The sequence below is a fragment of the Volvox carteri genome (genome assembly GCF_000143455.1).
Source record: "Volvox carteri f. nagariensis unplaced genomic scaffold VOLCAscaffold_10, whole genome shotgun sequence".
In the NCBI taxonomy this organism is placed as follows: Eukaryota; Viridiplantae; Chlorophyta; class Chlorophyceae; order Chlamydomonadales; family Volvocaceae; genus Volvox; species Volvox carteri.
In genome coordinates, this window is record NW_003307553.1 from 1,832,925 (window position 1) to 1,853,441 (window position 20,517).

Below are 20,517 nucleotides of genomic sequence, written 5' to 3' on the forward strand. Positions count from 1 at the left end.
GAGAGAGAGAGGAGAGGAGAGGGAGAGGGTGCCAGGAAGAGCGCCAGAACGGGTCTGAAGCACGTGTAGGTAGGTAGTGCACGTCTGAGCGAGGAGGGTTAGGCTGTGGAAGGGGGGTAGTGTGAAGCTCAAAGGCGAACGATGTCAGATTAGATAGTTGGGGGGTATAGTTGGTAGAGGGTCGTACTCAACAACTAACTGCGAGTGTGGATCAGGGCACTCACCAGTGGATACCCGGAGGGCTAGGGCCCTATATGCCGTACACACCTGCTACTGCTATTGCTACTGCTGCTACTCCTGCTACTGCTACTGCTGCTACTGCTATTGCTGCTGCTGCAGCTGGGGACCACATGTGCGTCATCAGCTCAGCTGGTGCAACAGCGGCAGTAGCAGCGGCAGTAGCCGGAGCATTGCATTCACACGCGCTTGGCAGTACAGCCAGTGCTCTAGGTCAGCAGCAGCAGCAGTTGCAGTGCAGTGGTGGGCGCTGGTGCCGTACTGTGTTTGTGGCGGCTGCAGCCGGGCACAAGGGTCTTATGCCGCGGCTGCGGTTCCACTGGTGCTTTTAATGGGCTATGTGGCTTGTGTGCTCTCTTCATAGTATCCTCAGAAACGGCAGGCATATGCACACAACGGTGAATGGATGCGGGTGGGGTTACGGAGCGGGCGCAAATGAGAGGCGGGCATTCCGTACAATTCCGTACATTCCGTATAATGCTGTCCTACAGCGTACATGAGCGACATATGTTCTACCCAGCACGATGCGGTAGGATGCGGAGGTGAGGTGGCGTGCTGATTCAGTTTTGATGGCAATCAGGCAAAGGCAGCCGTTAGAGAGGTCCTGAATGGTGCCTGGCATCCAATATCCGAGGTTTGGTGCACCCGCCTGGTGGCGGGAAAATTTACTGATCAAGGGGGGGGCACTTTACTACTTCATGTGTGTGTTTTGAGGATGGCATTCGGCACTGGCGTTCAAATCCTCAAGCACTCACCAATTGTGTCGCTCAAGGAGTGCGTGCGGCATTCCGCCACAGAAGGCCAACACAGCTTTAATGCCGATAAGTCACTAGCGGCAGTAGTGGCTGGGCTGGGCTGTAGGCATGGAGGCGGTGCGGCAAGTGCAGGAATGGTATGATGGATCACCTTCTTTTGCCAAGATGGAGGAAGTACCATATACATATAAATACATACGTACATACATTTGCAGGGAGATGTGTGCCGTTGCCTCGGGAAGCCTCTCTGACCGGCAGACGGGCGTGCGCATCCCATAGGCGCACACCAGCACGTCTAGCTGCGTAAATGATGCTGGTACTACATGCATGGGCGCACTCACACGTTTTTGTGTTGCCGTTGCAACTGTTGGATCTAAACGAATGGAATTGGCTTTAGGGGGATACAGTTTCCGAGCGTTTACGGCGGATATACCGCTTCTTGTACTCTGCTCACCGGCGTGGCAGCCCTTGATGACCAAACTACCCAAAAGGAGCGCCTTGTTGCTGAAGTGGAGATGCATGGAGAGATGCATTTGCCACGATGATGAGGAAGAGTTTACACACAGAGCATGCATTCTTGAAATATTCGATAGCTTTTGTTGACTGATTATTGCTGGAATGGATAAAAGATGCGCAGTCCTGGGAGGCTATGATGTGGGAAGATGAGGACCAGCAGCTAGCCTCGGCCTTCACTTGCTGGCGGGTAGGTCTTCTAGGTAGCGACCCGTTGAGAGACGGCATGTGTTGATAATAGTGCAAAAACATGCATGTTAATTTGACAATTGTGCGAAGACACGATTGGTAGTGATGTCCTCGCGGGGAACATTTTTTGGGTAAAAAAACGACATGCAGACATTTGCAAATCCCGGGTTGCCACGACGATTTGCAAGCAGAGCTATAACCTGTTGTAAAGGTAACAGTGCTGTTGCGTGAGCGCGTATTGCAAGCAAAACCTTAGCACGTCGTTCTGTTACAAGAATGAGAGAAGACCAAAAGCAGGAGACTGGAGATTCCGTGCAATCTGCCCAGCATGCCACCGAAACCAGTTCACTCAAGAGGGAGGACTGACCGTAACAAACGTAGTTCTACAATATCATCATCATCATGTACATCTGGTGGAAATTCATTTCAAGACTCAATAACTGCAGCAGTAGGTTTCAAATTCAAATCTATACAGCCGGGTCATTTAGACATGGGGCTCACAATCACCTCACAGGTTGTCCATCAAGACCGCAAATCCCAGGCGCAAAATCTCAAATACAGAACAGGCTTCGATGGCCGTAGGTTGCTGTTTGGGAAAAAAACAGGCCACGAAACGCAAGATCGCCGTGGCACGGGACCATCATTATGACGACAAGTGTTTGTCAACCAATTGAACAGATGCATCAATCCATGCCTTACATCCAAGCAAATCTGAAAAACCCTAACCATCCGTACTCTTGTCATCGGCATGGCTAAATGTGCACTGTACCGCTACCCCCTCAAAAATGCCGTTTCACAAATACCAAGAAATCAAGAAACAAAAGGCACTGAACTTGTTGCTGTTAATACAAAGGTTATCATTCCGCATGATCATTCATTGCCGATGTCTATGCCTTATTTGTCAACAAAGCCCTACCGACATATTTAGCAGATGACGGATCTCAAGCTTGAAGGATCACTGCAAATGGGATACCACAGGTGCCAACATGCGTATCCGATGCCAAGTACAAAACCACCATCACAAGCCACCTGCCTTGTGAATGGAACAGCCAGGCTAACGGCGCAACCTACCGTCACCCGACTTTGAGGCAGGCACAGCTCTGTGCCTGCCCGAGGAAGCATTGAAATCTCAACACCTCGAAGCCATCCAGCTAGGCAATCTAACCTTATCAAACGCCACGATGCAGATGCAGAGCGGCAATGCGTAACAAAGTGTCCCGCTGCTAAGTAAAAGCGACCCAGGGGCATGTACAGGGCACGCGAGTCTGAAATTTCCAGAGTAACGAGTCACGTCATGCCACGTCATGCCAACGATGTGTCGGTACGGCACACAGTCTGGTCACAGGCAAAGGTTGGAATGAAATGGTCAAAGCGTGACTGGGTCCATCCACCGGCAGGTAGGGAGTTGTTTCTCAAGCAGTGCAGGGTCTGGCTTCCTCCCACGCCATGCAAGGTGCGAGATAACCCCATTCCTCCCCCACCCTGTCCCACTCATCCTCTCCAGACGCACAGCGGAAACAGCCTGTCGACTGCAACAAAGCATCATAAGACCATGGTAACAAAGGCCCTGTCTATCTGCCTGGAGGCGAGGAAGAGGACTGGGTTGACGGGGCGATCTGGGTTTCGCCAGTCATACACATTCCTAGTGAAAGAAAACCACGACTAGTTCAGCTCTCATTCCGCACCTTTCCTCACCTTCCCTTTGTTCCGCTCATTCTATTTACAGCTCTTCGCTTCACGCCGGCAAACGCTTCGCCACATTTGTAAACCGCTCCTTAGAGCTGCCGCTGCTGCCACTGCTGCGAGGCCGCATGCCGGTAATGTTTTTTGTGACGAGGGCTCCTGAGCGCGCAGCTGGGGCCGGCAGAATGCTGCCAGGAAAGGTGGCGCCGCCGCCGCCGCCGCCTCTGCTACTTCCTGCGCTGCCGCGTTTTGTGGCGGAGGCCTCCGCTGCTTGTTCGTTTTCCATCGCCTCCATGATCCCATCGAGGAAGAAGTGCAGGAACTCGTTCGTCACGTCCGCATAATCACGCATGAGGCGGTCTCGGCCCGCCACCCCGCAGCGCTCCTTGTCAATGTCGGCATTCAGCTCGTCGATCTGTGCATGTGCGTGTGGGTGTGTGAAGAGGAGGTCCGGCGATTGTAGCGTTCCTAGCTAGGAAGGAATTGGGTCACCATGATGGATTCCTTCTTGACATTTACAAGGATTGATGAGGTCGGCAAGGGGTGAGGCAACGTGGGTGGTACGGACATGCGGAGCGCAAACACGGAATGGGATGGCAAGCCAAAAACGTGGGGAAACTGCAAGACACGCGGGGAAGGGAATTTCTTGCTGGCATTAAAACCGGTTAGCAAACAAAACCTGTTTGGGACCTATTCTAGTTCCTCACAAACGAATTGTAGGGAGTTATGTAATTACCATGACGTCGAGCTCAACGATGAAACGTTGCATGTCCCCTTCTGACGCTCGGAGCTTGTCCATAATACGATCAAGTTGAAATGATAGCTTCTCAGGGTGTTGCTTGAAATAGCTAGAAAGCTCGGCCTGAGCCCAGTCGGTGTTGTCCACCACTGGACTGGACTGTATCTCCGAGACGCTACGCCTCACAGGCGCCGTAGTGATAGAACGCCGAAGAGGACCGTCCATTCTAACAATTAGTCTCTAACAGGTATCCAACAGATGAAAACACCAGGTTGGTGTCCCTTCACCGCGGCTTCCGCCTTGCAGGTTCAACTCGCTATGCGTCCAGGATACATACTTTGATGGTCATAATGCAGTAACGTCTCAAAATTCCTTATAGATATAAAACTTATTATCTAAAACAGCCGGAACTACCGCGGAATTCCTGAACGGAACTACCACCATCCCATTGAATTTTTGCCGTGACTTCTGCCCTTTAAAACGAATAGATCCTCCTTTAAACAATACTTATACAGCATTGCAGACGTTGGCTTTTGAGAATGCAATTCAGTTGGCGACCAAGTCCAAATTCTTGGACAGCCGGATATCCAACATATTGCGAAACCTATGCTTCATTGTGCTCAGCTGCTCTCAGTAGCAGCTTGATTTAGGAGGCTGCAGTTCAGCGCATCCGGCCATGCGCAGCGATATACTCGCGCGCTTGGGGGAATCAATTCGATTGCCGCCGTCCAAAGCACCAACTTGGGGGAAAGAAAGCCGCTAACCCTCTCAGCACACATGTAACGCATTATGTAAAGGCACGAGTGCATGGCAGGGAATGTTCAATACGACCAGTCAGCCGTTAATACGGTTATAACTAACTAATTATTACTTCTGAAGAACTCCTGCCGTCCTATCGTATGACTACTACTGTTACAAGTGAAGTGGTTTCAAAGAAACAGTTCTGGAGCAACCGGGTTGGGAACAGTGGCTGCAACCTGCTGCACCTTTCACCAAGCCGTAGCTGAGAGGATTGTTCGAGTAGTTCATCAGGACAATCACCGCATCCCCGGGCCCGGGCCCATATAGGCTGGCAGACACTTAAAGAACCTTAACATAATTTAAGACGCGTTCAGCGGGCATGTCCGTGCCTATCTAGTATGACACAACCACAAAAAGGTGGTATCGAAAGATATCGATTCAGACAAGTGATTTGATTAAGTCGTTGCAGGACTCCACTTGGGCCTCATGCCGTTAAATCCCCCAGTACGGCTGGGAGGCGCAATCTTCAGATGAACGTAATACAAACAGGAATTACTCTCGATCGATTGAACAGGGACGAACCAGGGATGCAGGTGCCAGCTTTACACAGATAAAGCCCCATGCCATACGCAAGTATATGGACTTCCGTAGCAGTGCGGCATTCGAATGGCGAACTCGACCAGCAGTAGTGGCAAGCCGCCGGCCAACTAAGATTCTTAGTCAGCAAATATGAACAGGTTTTAGTTAATTACAGCAGTGTTAAGTAAACCGAGCTGGAGGCACTTATAATCGACTATCCCTCTAGATGCGTCGTCCCTGTCGCATAGTGATCACCGTGTAAAACAAGGTTTTGACCACATCAGCTACCGCGCTACAACTTTAGACCGAGCCCGCAGACGAGCCGCGTCAAGCAACAGTTTCAGGTGAGGAGTGAAGTTGCGTGCCGGTTCCCATCGGCACCGACCCATGGGTCATCAAATGCGCGCCGGCAGGAAACTAGGCCTACAGCCGCCGAACGAGTGGATACTGAAGAGAAGACCGCCAGAGTGCCAGTCAGGTTGATGGAATCGACCTTGCCAATGCAATGCTTGGTGGCAATGCTATGTCATTGACAGCTGTGCGTGGACACCGCAACTCTCCCCTTCTCGTGTGTGGCATACTCCGGAGGTCCCTGGTTTCCTGACTCGCTGACGTGGTGGCAGGTAGGCAGCCGTAAATACTTCCAGACCGCCGCCCGCAAGCCTAAGCAAGGTTGCGGAAGCAAAAGTAACCTGCTGCTTGCTATTCTTTGACCCCACGTCGAAAATTTATATGATGCCATACTTCCAACTTCGCAGCTCGCACGTCCAAATTGATTACATGCATCTCGGCAGGCTGGACGCTGCCTCACATGCACCTTTATGATGAAGTTATGCCTTTGTTAAGCCTACCAGCGCACTTGTCGCAGCGCCAACAGCAAAAAAGATTTTCGCACGATCCAATTTTCCTGGTTATGCGCACGAGCCGCGAACCAGAGCTTTGCCGCGCCACTCTCTTATAACTCCTGTAAAGTTGGCGTTTTCCGCCTCCAGCCAACACCAAATCATATTCGATAGCCAAAAGCAGTGAATGACTTAGGACAGTCCACCACTGCGTTCCAAAATGACGGTACGCGCCACTGGGCATCAAGACGCTGTTTAGCGTAGTCGCCGTAAGCTAGGTAGCAACTGTTCTGTGTTTACCAGGAAAAGCAACATAGTGCAACGAAGGAGAGTCATGCATTCTCAAACGCCAAAATTATCCTTTTTATGGAATATTCTCGACATTCGGCTTTTTATTTTCTCTTTCAGCGTCCAGCAGAGGCACATCGCAAGCTGCCTGCCCTATTCTTCAGGAGCTGCGTTCCTCTCCACCCTCCTCTCCACTGCTCCTGTCCTCCTTCCCGGTGCCCTCCTCTCCTCCGCCCACGGCCTTGTGCGAGGCCTCGTCCACCTTGCCCGCCATCTCCTGGATGCGACCACCGCCCAAATGGCCGCCAACCTGCAGCACGAGGATCGACAGGAGGACGGAAAGCTGGGAGGGAGGAGACAGGCAACAGGCGGGGTTGTGGCATGACGGTGCGGGAGCCTGACGTGGCAACGAACACCTGCTGCCGTACTACCATGATGTAATGGTGAGACTTGCAATTGGTGGAGTTCAGAAATTTTGTGTCAGTAGAAAACGCCCCAAGGCATGGAAAATTGTCGTCACCAAATTGTTCCTCACGAATGTGCGGTACACCGAACACTCGGTCAAATCGATTTATAGCTGCAGCCCTTTTTTAAAGAGCCGTGCGGGCCGTTGCGGGCAGAGACGCGCGCGGACGGTCCCTGGAGGGCCATCAAATCTGTACCACAACTCTGCAGTAACTTGTCGCGGTCTTCACCAAAAACGCATGACACCAAATAATTTTCAAATATACCATTTTCAAGCCCTTGCTAAAAAGCTGTCGCAAATGTATCGTGGCAATACTGTACCCACACCTACTATGCACGCCTACTATGCACGCCATCTATCCACATCTATCCACATCTATCCACATCTATCCTATCCACATCTATCCTATCCACATCTATCCTATCCACATCTATCCACATCTATCCACACCTATCCACACCTATCCACACCTATCCACACCTATCCACACCTATCCACACCTATCCACACCTTTATCTATAGTTCCTTACCCTGACACGCTGTAGCATCGTAACGCGCGGCGGCAGGTGACGACCACCCGTCCATGCGCACCCGTTTCGTTTGCCCCGGAGCAGGCATTCATAAGAGGTGGATCCATACATGATGCGGTACAGGGACGGTACGGGACAGACTCAACTATGGTCTTAACGCGAAGGTATTCTCCAGGCAGGGAATTCCGAAACGGCAATTGAAGCTGGAGTTAAAAAGCAAATCATTAACGATCATCGCAAAAATGTAGTAGCTGGTACATAGGACGGCACACACATCAACTCCAGATAAGCATGAAGCGTTCGATCAGCATCTCGCGAGGGGCCTTTTCACAATTAGTATCGAGATCCCAAAAATTACGAGATCAGACAGCCATTGTTTTGTTTAATAGTTAGTGGCCAGTTTCATTTCACAGTTTCTGCTGTAGCTTCCATGCAGTACTGGACCTTTACCTAACAACTGAAATGTATAACCGCCAACCGCCAGTCAAGACCCATGGCCAACCTCCCATCTCACCTCCATAGAGTCGCACTCATCAAAGTTTTTACCAAACAGCTTCTATGGTGATGCACGTGGTGTACAAGTGCGAGCGAGCGATTGGGTGCAGGAAGGGGAGGACGAGCGTGAGATAGTTTGCACAGGCGCATTGGCACCGACCCACGGGTCAAAGGCCACGTTATGCCAAAGTCAAATTTGGACCCCAAATTTGGACCCTCAAAAGCCCCCAAACCCAAACCACAAATAGCAGTCACAGTTATTTTTTTAGGACTAACAGATTTATGCGCATTCGAAAATTGAGCTTTTGCTATGAGCTGGTTATGAGCTGGTTATGAGCTGCACTTGCCTGGGCCATCTCGTTTCGCTCCTCGGGGGTGGTAGGCATGTTGTTGGATGTGCGGAGGGCGCGGACAAAGAGTAAGGAAGAGGGGAGGCGGTGCTGCAATGGAATGCGACGGAGGTCAAGGAAGGCTGGAACTTTGCAAAATGATTCACCGGTAGAGCAAAAGGCAAAATGTCCCAGCAGGACAGGGTGCAGCTGCTCTAGTGTATCTTCACGAGGAGTGTGAAAGCTAGGGATATACCTACAAGATTGTCATGAGGAGTGCACAAAAGCCTTTTCGAGATTTGTGCGGACAGCCGCCCAGGAGGGCCCGATGTCCAAAGGGCAATACGCAGCGTACAGTCACAAGCGGAACCCTTTTAGGTGTGATATAGTTCCTTCACGTCTATCATAGCCAAGCATCCACTAGTAGTCGCGCTGTGACTGAATCCACAGTTTCAACACAAGCCGAAAGCACTAAGCAGAACACGTCCTCCCTTTTATATTCTGAAGAAAGGCCAGCAAGCGAAGCAGCTAAGATGTCGCAAGCACAAGAGCCCAGCGCTTCACAGCACGAGGTGCGGTCGATATCGGTTGTGGCTTCCTTCCGCTGTATCTCAGTCCCGTCTGTCGCGTTTAAAGTTGCGGTCTCGCTGATCGCCGCTGATCCTTCGTCCTGCTGCACGACCTTCTCCCTATGTGTGTGAAATCGGAAAACCTGATGCAGCCGTTCAGTCTCCTTTCTCATCAAGTCTCCTTTCTTAATTCCGTTGCAACGACGAATGGGGCACTGCTCCGTCGCTCTCCATCGATCGTTTCCTATTAAAGCTGACCCTTTGAACCTGCTCTCCGCTACTCCACTCTTCCTGGCAGGTTCAACAGCCCACTGATGAGCCCAAGGTCCTTGGCGGCGGCAACATGGACCCCACCAATCCGCTCGCAGGGCTGGAGAACCCCGAGGCGGAGGCCAAGGCCACAGAAATGGGTGAGCGCGGGTGCAGAGGACTGGGCTGGTAGTTTCTTTTGGGTTAAGGAAACAGGGCCTTTTTTAGGCCCTGTTTTCTCTCCTTGGTGTGCTGATGGTTGATGCTGCTAAGCCAACCGGGATGTGGGTTGTTGAAGGATTGCCAACTCGCCAACTGTCGTTGTGTTCTTAAAATAGGCCCCTGTTTCGCAGGAACCACCATTCCTAGCCAGGGCCCACCGCCGGAATTGAGCACGGATCCTGATAACGAGCCGACATGCGGCGGCGGCAGCCAGCCTGGCGAGTGCGTCAGCTTTCAGAAGGATTCCGGGGACACGGCACAGGCGGGCTCACAGCCGACGCCTAGCTCGCAGGCTTAAGGATGCCACTAGGGAAAAGGAGACTCCTTTACGTATTTGCAGATCAGTTCGCAACATGAGGACTTGCGTCCGTACCTGCTGGTCAAGCAAAATACGACATTAGCTTGTCTGTCATGCTGTTAAATGTGTCCTGTGCATATTCTATTCCGACATTGGTTCGGAGAAATCTTATGTACTCATCCGATCGCCTGTTGAGTTGGTACAAGAGGCGATGGACTTGCTGTTATCATGGGACTGTATTGCTTGATTTACATGAATTCATAGTTGCTGGCCTATTAGGTTGTTCGTGTAACTCCGCAATCACTTATCGCATCCAATCCACTTAACAAAGTTAAAAACGGCCACGATAAAGAAGTTAAAGCAAGTCCGAGGGATGTCATGCAGTCTGAACTTGCGGTTGGCGGTTGTCGATTTAGTAGTTAGGTACAGGTCCAGGACTGCATGGAAGCTATAGCGAAAAGTGAGAATTGAGACTAGTCACTAAGTGAAAGTGTTGGCTATCTGACGTGATAAATTCAGTCCATGCAAGTCATGCATGGCTGTGCAGCAACGTTGGCCTATAATAAAACAGTTCAGAAGTACTTAAACCAATAAAACAATGCGTACCCTGTTTCTTTACTTATATGCTGATACAGATCTCATGTGATCATGTCCAAAACGAACAGCGCTATCATGAGCCTCTTGAGCCGTACAAGCTCAAGAAGCTTGCAATTCAAAACGTGGCATTAAAACAACTCGACAGTTACGAGTTTGGGAGGATATTATTACAAGTGTATTCGACAAGTACTCCAAACGTAATTTGCAGGCTAGACGCATTATGCCCCAAGGGAACGGTCGCAAGTCGGCCAACAGGAATAAGGAAAACTGTGATGAGGTCATTGCTTCCAAGACGCACAAAGACAAAGGGGATAGGCCCAATCTTAGCAAACCGCCTGCAGCCGGTGACCATGTCGCGCTGCAGCCCGTTGACCTGGACCGGGAGCGCCTGGAACGCATGCAGCGCAACGAAAAGATATTGCAAGACCTTGGCTTGGTTCCTATGCTTCATTCTATAAAGTCGACCGTCATCGCCGCAGCTGAGGTAAAGAAAATTGCTGTGTCGAAGAAACGGAAACGCGACAGCAACAGCACTACGGGCGAGGAACGCGTGCTTCGGCGATCGCTGCGTACCAAGGGGGAAGAACCCGAGCTTCCTCCGCTGCTTAAGCCCCTCTTCCACAGGTATTGAGTTGGCGGGAGTTACATGCCAGCAAGTGGTCCACGGCAAAGCGCTTCCTGGGACGAGTGGGTAGATGCAACCTTTCGCGTTCACCAGCTGCTTGCCCCTGGAACTGACGATGGTAGTTGTGTCCCCCTTCGCATCTCTACCCTTGGACCTTGAACCATACTGCACGGGGCCTGGCTTGTCTGCCGTTGGGCCGATCATGAACACGGCGTAATCAGGCCGCCGGAAACACAGCAAACACCAATCACAACGGCCGCGAGCCCATGTCGTCAAACAAGAGATAGCTCTTCTTATTGACAGTCGGATGAAGTTGCTTTGCTTTGTGTTTTGGGTCACCGGTAGAAAGGTTGGTGCAAATGGAACCCCCCATACCCGGCGTTTCTCTCTGGTTCATCCTGCTGCTCTCCTCGCTACCAGGTCTAATACAGAGGAGCGGCCATATGGGGTGCCAGGCACCACGCTGCCAGCACGCAAGCCACGCGAGGCAGGAACCCAAGGCGGCGGCGATGCATCAAAATTCGACGCCCACAACCTTCACAGGCAAGGCCGCACAACTCTTGCATTCCCTGCTCCAACAAAACCGCTTCACTTTAACGAGGCAGACGCTTTGTCAGGAAAATAGAAGAAGAGGAGTTCGTGTGTGCCAGCAATGGAACTTTGGAAAAGGAGTGGCATGGTATTGAAATGAGTAAATGGCCCAATGAAACGGGTTACACTTGATGACTAGGCTTGTTATAATCCAATGTACGGTGGTGGCAAGACAACTACGAGGATGGCCCTATGCAACTGGCAATGCAACTACCAGTGTGTGCGGCCCGTGGGTCTGTCCTAGACCGAACGTCCCCCTGATCCACCATCCCCTCCATGTGCTGCCACAGGCTGCGCACCTTGTCGGACGAGGCCATGCGGAAGCGCATCCAAAAGATTACCAATACGCTAAAGCTGAAGTCCCTGGTTCAGGTACGGCCATACGACAGACGCGGGCAGGAGGGCCAAGGTCTCACCCTGTGCATGTGAGGGAGGGCGGTAGGGGTGAGGCTTGGTTTCACACTTCGCATTGAATTCAACGAACCACATGTAACTGCCCTGTTCAAACAGGCAATCACGCGGACTCTCAGCTCACCTTCTCCCTTCCCTGTCTTTCCCTGTGCTCATTCATTTCATTTGGTTACGGATTCCCCTCCCACGTGCTCTCGCTTGGGCAGTTGCTCACGGATTTTGGGCGAGACGAGCTGGCAGAGGAGGCTCAAAGAGCGCTGGATGCACGGCTGGCCAACGTCTAGAGAGGAGGGTCACCATCAGGATGCTGCGAGGGTGGCCTGGACAAGCAGCTTGTGCCCACTTAGGCGGTTGTAGCTCTTCACGCAGTCGCTAAGGATTTTACAGTTACTGAGCATTATGAGCCTATCGACCTGGGCAGGTAACGGTGGCTTACAGCAAGGCGGTTGCTATCTTGCACGACGCCGAGCTCCGAACCTGACCAGAACCTGACAGGTGTGTTGACCTAGAGGACAAGACTCGAATTATGTCTGACAGGCAGTATTCGCTTGCACAGGCCACAGCCGCGATCTCCAAGGCAGTCATGACTACTGGCTGTTCATGGCCGCCAGTGCTGCTCTTAACGTGTGCATCAGTGACAGAAGGGATCCGAACATTGCAGGGTAATACAAGTTAATGAGCGGGCGGTACGGGGTTGTACGCTGCTGCACTGAACTGCTCACGTTACAAACGCCAGAAAGGATCGGCAATGCGCTGAACTGTACTGCACAGCTTTAAGAGTGTGCAAATGTTAGCGTTTGTGCAAAAACTTTGTGTTTATACATATGTATGCGTGCGTTTCTGGGGCAGCGCGAGGTTGCCTTACCCCTAAGGGTGCCGTCCTTCCCAAACAGTGGGAATAATCGCAGTGTAACCAACAGACGCTTGCACGCCTGGGCAGCGCGCATGCTTGTTGGACGAGCGCAGCCGGTAGGGCTGCTGCTGCTTAATAAGGACAAGGTGTGATCATGCATTACGTTGCTGGCCACATAATACTGTTGTGGTTGTGCAATACCCTGCCGCCACATGTTAGGCATCTCGTTATTCCCTGCACTGGATAGGCCGCCGTCCAACATCCTGCAGGCCGAGCTCGCATACCGCTGGTTCATTATATTCATGTTTTGTGGTCATACCCTGTACGTTCTCTGATATCTGCTAAAGCGTGCTTGGTTTCGAGTTTTGAGTGTTCATCCGCTTTCCTTAGTGCATCTTTTTTTATCTTTTTTTAAATCTTAGGGTGCCGAGGTATCACGTCTATGAGTGTTCGGCTTGTTTACATCTTGAATGGCATACTTTATGCTCCCATGTGACAATCAATCAACAACACCTTCCACTGTCCCGTATTCCCTCACGCTCAAAACACATCACCTCGTTGCTTTTGAGACGTGCAAGCTGAGGCACACATGTCGTATCCTTTGCTGCGCGCTACTCAAGACCCATCCAATTTCATTTCCTAGAGCGTTAGAGCAGGGTGGTCGAGTGCCGAGCTGCCATGAACCCAGCAGCGGCGTGCGGTGTATGCCGAGTTCCTATTTCACATGAGGCCATATGAGGCCATATACAAGGCCCGAGAGATGGACCCAGGATAACGCGCACCTTGCTCCCAATGCATGGTGTCATCAGACAGCCATCGCGATAGCTCTCAGAGTCTATCACGGATGGACCAGGAACTACTAGTGCCGTTGACATGGATTTCCGGTCCCCTGTCCCAGCTGGGTAATGGCAACCTCCAACAGTGCCGATTTGCTAAACGAGAGGTCACATAGCTGCCATATAATGCGCTGATGTTGCTTGGGATTCATCCTGCGGTATCCAACCTGTGCGGCTATGTCTGACTATGGGTGCCTTGTTGAGTACACAAGCGTCCTAGAGCCCAGTCCTGGGAAGGCCAGTATGGATTCCAGCCCGCACCACAGCCGCTGCATGGTGGGTCCGAACGCCAATCAGAAAAACGTGGGAACAGCCAGCATCATCGCCAGCAGCGTCAACGACATGCACACACATGAGTCCACAACCTAAACTCCTATACCTGACGTTGTCACCTCTTACATCTTGGAGGTTGTGCGCCTTATGCCCGGCCCCGCGTCCTCCTGTGCTTTCTTGCATCGGGCCTAAGGCAGGGCCTAGCCTTATCCTACAGTTATGTGTAAGCGCAAGCCGCTGCTGTCACACACTCATACACACACACACCGCATGATTGTTTTACTCCGTAAGCTTTCAGGTTCCCGTTTGTCCCTTTCGAGTCCGCTACCCGGTGATTTATTCGTCTGGGTCAAGTGCGCATAGGGTAGTCAAGCTCCTTCTTCACTTTTCAGATCCAGGATGGAGGGCTCCGGGACTTACGGGACTAGGGCGGCCCGAAACGCCGTGCGATGAAGCTAACGGAGAAGCGGTCCGCCCACGGCGCAGCTGCGGTCCACAGCACCTCCAATCTCCGCCGCGCGGCGTCCTCCCGCGTCAGCTGCGCTTCAAGGCTGCGGTGCTCTGGACAGGCGGAGGCGTCAGCACATCCTACGCCAGCAGCCACCACACGCTGGCAGCAGGGGCTGAGCCGGTGCACCCAGGCCTTCGGGTTCTTGCTGCTCCGGAAAAGCCACCTGCACAGCAGATAGGTATTAGAGTGCTCTTCAAGGAAGGGATCGCCTTGGGACCTGCTGACAAGGTCACCTCTGGCAGTGCACGCAATGACCCTACCCACATGGCTGACTTGAGTGACTCCTCCACGTCCTCGGGTGTAGTGTGCCCTCCTCCGCCACCGCTATCAGCGCCCGGCGCCAGGGCCTGCAGCTCGGGCCGCTCCATCAGCCGCGTGATCACGTCGGACACATGGAAGTCCACGGCAGATAGCGGTACATCAGAGCGGCGCATAGGGCCCACGGAGGCGACCGTCGCCAGCACTGCAGGCACGGTAACTACCGCCGTACAGCGGGGGCACATCACAGCGGGTTGAAGAATACAGGCATGGGCACGGACGCGGGTGCTGCATTATACCCCGTTACGGCCAGAGCGACGGAGGAAGGCAAGACATACCTAATGGGTTGCTGCCTGCCTACCCGATTTCCTTTTGCTAAAGAAGTCAAAGTGGATGATACGTTAATGGACTGGAAGTTCGGGCGTGCAGGGCGTGCAGGTGTGTACCTTGGTCATACAGGTTGCAGAGGAAGGCTAACCAGGGGCTGAGCTGGTCGCTGCTGTCAACGCCCTTGCCACCACTGGTGGAGTCGCTTGCCAAGACTGCCGCATCTGCGTGCACCATGCAATCACCCTGGCCAACACCGTGCCACCTCGGCCGAACCACCTCGTCGCCGGCTGCTGGCTGATATTGCTGCTGTGTTAAGGATGTCTGTGTATACGACGGAAAGATCCCGTCAGCGGACGAGGTGCACGATGCTGGTGAGGGTTGCGGTGGTGGTGGTGGTGGTGGTGGTGCTGCTGCCGGCGAGATTGGCCGTGCTGCCGCTACAGCTGCAAGCCTACGCAGGGCGCACTGCTCGCTGACGGCCTCCTTCAGCAATTGTGACGCGGGTACAAAGACGGTGCAGCTGGGTGGGGCGTCCTCCGCCTGAGGGTTGGAAGAGGATTCGGGAGCGGGGCCGTAAGGGAGGATAACGTGCCCCTGCCATACAGACCCGAGCACAGAACGCCCAGTAGATATGTGGGTCAACAGGACGACCACATTGCACTTTTCGTAGCGGGAGCCTTGGTCCCTTAAGGTCTGTGATTTGCTGAAAGATGCAAATGGCAGCTAGCAATGCGGGTTGCAGAGGGAATGGTAGGTAGGTAGCAATGAGCGCAGGGTTGCAGCAGCAGAAGCATTTTGCACAATTTCGCTGCGCGAAAGAACGGGTTCTTGTCTCCCAGCCACACGTTCGCACCCGGCGATGGAGCAAATGCCCTGGGACTGGTTCCAGTTCACCAGGCCTTTCTCACCTGGAGCCTGGTCGCGAAGTAGGTATCAGGGACACGCACGTCCCCAGGCGTGGCTTGCGATGAACAGCCCGCCATGGCCAGTGCTGCAGGCTCCTGTGTCATATGGGCGTTGCCGCGAACCTCCGAGCCCTCGCCAACGGCATTGTCCAATGGCGCCGGCCGTGTTTCGGACAGGCCCGCCGATGGCGGGCCGATTGTGGATCGCGAGGGTGGCCCCTCCGGCTGCCCGGGCGGAGGCGGCGGTTGGGCTATGCACGGTCCGTTGAAAAGGGGAAAGAGAGAGGATAAGAGGGAGCGACCTGTACTGACTACCACTACTTTTTTCCATCACCATCGTAGATGGACAGAAGATAACGTTTAAGATGCTGTAAAGGGCGCAAGGACAATGTTTCTCGGGAGCCGACTTTGTACAAACATGGGGGAGGAGACACAACCTGCTGAGCTGCAAGCGGAAGATTGGACAGCGATGTTTCCGAGTGAAAGTTCGTTGCAACATGTGGGCTTGAACTCGTAGGATGATGCACGAGGATGATGCAGCGCGGGCTGCGTCCCCTGACCTGGACAGCCACCCCTCATTCATTCGTTCATTCAAACGACTCCTAACCCAAAACACAGGTTCTGTGCTCCTGTCTCCCTTAACCGTCTTCTCGTGGCTCTGACTCTGGCGTGCTTGCTAACCGTGCTTAGAATGGTGGAGACGGGAAGCGGGGAGACCGGCTGCCATGGCCCGATCGCTTCGCTCCGTCGCATCTAAGTCAACAATTCTCAGCCCACGCACCTGCCGAGCTCTTGAACCGTGCCGCCCAGTACCCCGCGAAGGCCCGCATCATGCGCACATCACCGCCCATACCGCCATAGCTGGCACGGAACAGCAGACACTTGACGAGACAGCTCTCCAGTGCGGGTAAAGCCATCTCGTCCACCTGCTGCAACGTCGCGGGGCCCTGCAAAGGCAAACATATATTCGAAGAATGGCCACGGCATCTACAATCAGCGTGAAGGCGAGTTCGACGCCATATTTGCATAAAAGCGATGGCTGCGTCTGTATGTCATGGACCCCCATTCTCTGACGGCCCCTAAACTGTGATATCACAGCGGTACGCTTCCCTCCCAAACACACAGACATCACCTAGCTGGAACGCGGGCAACAGAAAGCGGAGTTCGTGATTGCCGTATGTCTGACGCGAGGCACGGACCTGGAGTGCAGTGCCTGCAGAGGAACCCATGGCGGCCGGGTCGCCACTGTCCCACGGGTCATCAGGCAGGCCGTCGCGCACTTGAACCATGGCCAGCTGATAAACCAGCGGCAGCAGCGCATCCCCGTGAGCGCGGCCCAGGACGAAGCCCTTGGCCTGCGGGGAGGCACAGAACCCATAGAGACGGCGGCGACGTCGCCAGAGGCCGGCAAACGCATGGAAACGCACTTGCGTGTAAGGCCATGGGTGGAAATTATGACTTGAAGCACCGCCAGCTGTCTAACATAAAGCCCTTGAATCTGCCCAAACTTGTAAACCACCAGTCTGCCATGTCGTGCTTCTACAGGTAAGCGTTTGGTTGGTGTTGGAAAGCTACAACCGCGGCTACTGAGGTTCAGATGTGCAGCTTATGAACCTGGGATAAGGCAAACCGCACATCCACCGAGCCCCACGCACGGCCCCACATAGCTGCAGTTAGCCGCACCTAGCTACAGTTAGCCGCGGCTCTAGTCATAGTCAGCTACCCACCTGCGCAGCCATAAGCCACACCACCAGCGGCAGCCCCGGATGCAAGATTGCGTCCTCCACGCACACCACCGACAGCCGCCGCAGCAGATGTGCCACTCCGCCATCCTCCTTCACCAGGTGCAGCGCCGTGCGCACAGCGCAGCTACCACGTCCCAGCCGCACCGCTTTCTGCAGGGCGCTCTTCAGCACGGAGGGGCCGCCCCGCCAGCGGCCCTCCGGCGGCAGGTCATTGCTGGGCAAGCCGCCTGCAGCCGACGGGAGCGGGCGGGCGGCGCCAGCGGCGCCGTGGGAGCTAATGCGTATAGCCAGCGCAGTCAGAGCCGGTGTATATTAATGTGGATGCCATGGCCAGGTCGGGTGCGTCGAAGTCGCCGCAATAGTGTGGCCGTATCGCGCAGGTGTCGGTGGCTATGTGGCTATGTGGTTATGTTAAAACCATTCCCTCCAAACAAGCACCGTGAGCGCTACCCCAGCCGTGTTGCTCTACCAACGCCACACTGATGAGACGTCAACCCATCAACCACACACGGGACCGGCTCCGGCTGCTTATGCCAGGGGGTGAGTCAATCGCGCGCACAGCCCCTAGTTCCCTACCTGAGCTCCAGCTGATTTCTCCACCGTCGCCGGGTGGCACGTTGGTCAGCAGCACCACCGTCTCCTTGCCGTTACTCCCCCCATCGCCGCCGCCACCGCTAGCGACGGCCGCCACCCGGGGCCCCAGGCCCACCGTCAGGGTAACCGACCAGCAGCTGCTGCCCACCAGCCTCTGCTGTGCGGCCGTCACGCAGCCTGTCCTAGGAGGCAGGGCGGGCGGGTCAAGTCAAAACCATTGTGCTCACGTCTTGGCATGAGGATTGTGGTGTCGGTCCGAGGGGATGCGGACGGTGGGAGGTGTACGGCCACGGCTCCGTCAGGGCGGGCCCGGGTCACCCTCCTCTTCCATTTGCGAGCTGCGGGCTTCGCAAGTGAACAGACACAGCGGTTCACAGCCTCACTCCGATACCCACGTCCTAAGGGGCGAGCTGCTACCGCTAGGCATCGCACCCTCCGGCCGCAACCCCAACCCACATCGCACGCACTTGGGCGCCTCTCTTCCGTCACCCTCCTTCCAAAGCCCAGCTGGCTACAGGATAATACATGGTTTCGAGGCTGACCCGTATCGCAAATCCCTCACAGGCGCTGCGGTCGGTGGATGCTGCCCCTACCGACCTAACCTTCACTCCGTTACCCATACATACATACATACATACATACATGCATACATATATACCCCAGCCCCGTCCCCGGCTGCCTGGCGCCTGCTCTCCTGGCGCGGACCATCGTACTGCGAGATAGGCAGGCTGCCTCCAACCTTTCCATAGCCAGGCAGGTATCAGCACCGTCACACGTCAGTTTCTGCCTCGGGGCGGGCTGTAGGTCAGGGAGGGCCGAGCAGGGTAACTAGTCGCACCTTTTGACCACCAGTGTCCCAGCCAGCGGCCCCCCGGGGTGCGCTCCAGGAAGAAAGTGTGGCGGCGGGATGCTGCGCGCATCTGGCTCTGCGGGTAGGCATGTGGGAAGGCCAGGAGGATCGGGGGCGAGCTGATGACATTCTTTCCCAACAGCCTGAAGAGGAATAAAGCCGTACTTGGCACGGAACGAAAAGCCACTCCAAGGCGCGGCGAGGTAAGGCGGTGAAGCCGCTGTGGGGCTGGCGGTGCAGCTAGACACACGACTCGCCTGGCGCATGATGTCGAAGGCGCTGGTCGTTCCGGCAGCCTGACCGGGACGGGCACCCTGTCCTTGACTGGAGCTAGGACCAAAGCTGGGTTCAGGCGGAACTTGCATGACCAGCTGCTGGGTTGGGTCTCCTCGGCATTGCCGTGCTGTTGCTGGCTGTGCTGCTGCTGACTGCGTTAGGTGGGTTGCTGTCCCTGGTACCGGTTTAAGTGCATGTGGTGATGCTATTACGGGTGTTGGCGCGGGCGTTGGAGTCGCCGTAATCGCTTCCTCGGGTCCGTTAGCGGTTGGCTGGGCGTCCGCCGAAAGCCCTGCGCCTGACGCTGCCCGGTCACACAGGACCAACATCCCCTCCTGCTTGCCTTCCAAGAGTTGTTTTGGTTGTTGCTGCTGCTGCTGGGGTGGGCCCTGTTGCGGTGTTTTTATGGCAGCTAAAGGTGCGTGCGAAGCCGCTGGATGGGGGGTCAGTTGCTGGGGGGCCTGCAACTGCGCACGTGGCGTCGAAGCGCCCAGGCCGGGTGATGGTGAGGAGCCGCTGGGGTGATCCTGCTGAGAGGAGGACCGCGGCGGTGGCCGCGGAGTGGCAAGGCAGACGCTGACATGGGCGTCCGCAAAGCTCAGCGGCACGGTGCGCTGGCATAGCGGACATGTGGCGTATGAGCTCTGCGGGCAGGTGGACCAAGGATGCAGCTCTGGTCCGTGATGACAATGCGGGCATTGACTTCCACAGGTTTGAATTTAGATTGCTGTATTGGCGAAGCAGTGAGACCTTCAGTGCAGAGACGAGAATTGGTTCAGACAAACCTTGCTGCCAGCCGGCGTCTTAGAGCTGCCCTTGCCCTTTGCACCAGAAGCTAGAAGCTCAAAGGCGTTCCGCATAAGACTGTGGTTGTTCGCAAAAATAACAACGGGTGGCCTGGGCAGGGCAGGGCTGTCAATAGGCGCTAGAAAGTCAACCCAGCAAATGACAACATGCGATAACATGCTTCCTAATCTTTTAGGTTCGCCCCGTATGCTGTGTAGTGTTTACCAACAATCTGTTGAATCTGGATTCAACCGTTAGACAGCTGAAATGCAGAGCGTTGTTATTGAGCGACTAAAAACTTTTTTGAGAATAACTATAGTTACAAATTGTACATGCGTGTTGTACTCATGTA

The 20,517-nt window shown here is 54.2% G+C and overlaps 4 protein-coding genes across 4 annotated transcripts; 2 read left to right on the forward strand and 2 right to left on the reverse strand.

The window, feature by feature from the left end:
- Positions 1 to 3,429: 3,429 nt before the first annotated feature.
- VOLCADRAFT_103959 (uncharacterized protein) lies at positions 3,430 to 4,471 on the reverse strand (the record flags this gene model as incomplete). The annotated part of the gene is made up of 2 exons (XM_002948586.1): positions 4,114 to 4,471; positions 3,430 to 3,792 (listed from the first exon to the last, which is right to left on the reverse strand). The coding sequence occupies exons 1-2, from the start codon at positions 4,339 to 4,341 to the stop codon at positions 3,430 to 3,432; spliced, it is 591 nt and encodes a 196-aa protein (XP_002948632.1). The 5' UTR covers positions 4,342 to 4,471.
- A 4,448-nt stretch (positions 4,472 to 8,919) lies between these two features.
- VOLCADRAFT_88927 (uncharacterized protein) lies at positions 8,920 to 9,724 on the forward strand (the record flags this gene model as incomplete). The annotated part of the gene is made up of 3 exons (XM_002948456.1): positions 8,920 to 8,958; positions 9,254 to 9,365; positions 9,558 to 9,724. 3 exons carry the CDS (start codon positions 8,920 to 8,922, stop codon positions 9,722 to 9,724), a joined length of 318 nt encoding a protein of 105 aa, XP_002948502.1.
- Positions 9,725 to 10,541: 817 nt separating this feature from the next.
- VOLCADRAFT_88928 (uncharacterized protein) lies at positions 10,542 to 12,232 on the forward strand (the record flags this gene model as incomplete). Its single annotated transcript, XM_002948457.1, has 3 exons — positions 10,542 to 10,945; positions 11,828 to 11,909; positions 12,155 to 12,232. The coding sequence occupies 3 exons, from the start codon at positions 10,542 to 10,544 to the stop codon at positions 12,230 to 12,232; spliced, it is 564 nt and encodes a 187-aa protein (XP_002948503.1).
- A 2,102-nt stretch (positions 12,233 to 14,334) lies between these two features.
- VOLCADRAFT_116903 (uncharacterized protein) lies at positions 14,335 to 20,239 on the reverse strand (the record flags this gene model as incomplete). Its single annotated transcript, XM_002948587.1, has 13 exons — positions 14,335 to 14,471; positions 14,744 to 14,884; positions 15,126 to 15,549; positions 15,918 to 16,165; positions 16,696 to 16,861; positions 17,114 to 17,269; positions 17,642 to 17,695; positions 17,756 to 17,886; positions 18,236 to 18,435; positions 19,092 to 19,179; positions 19,855 to 19,909; positions 19,961 to 20,023; positions 20,165 to 20,239. 13 exons carry the CDS (start codon positions 20,237 to 20,239, stop codon positions 14,335 to 14,337), a joined length of 1,938 nt encoding a protein of 645 aa, XP_002948633.1.
- Positions 20,240 to 20,517: the final 278 nt, after the last annotated feature.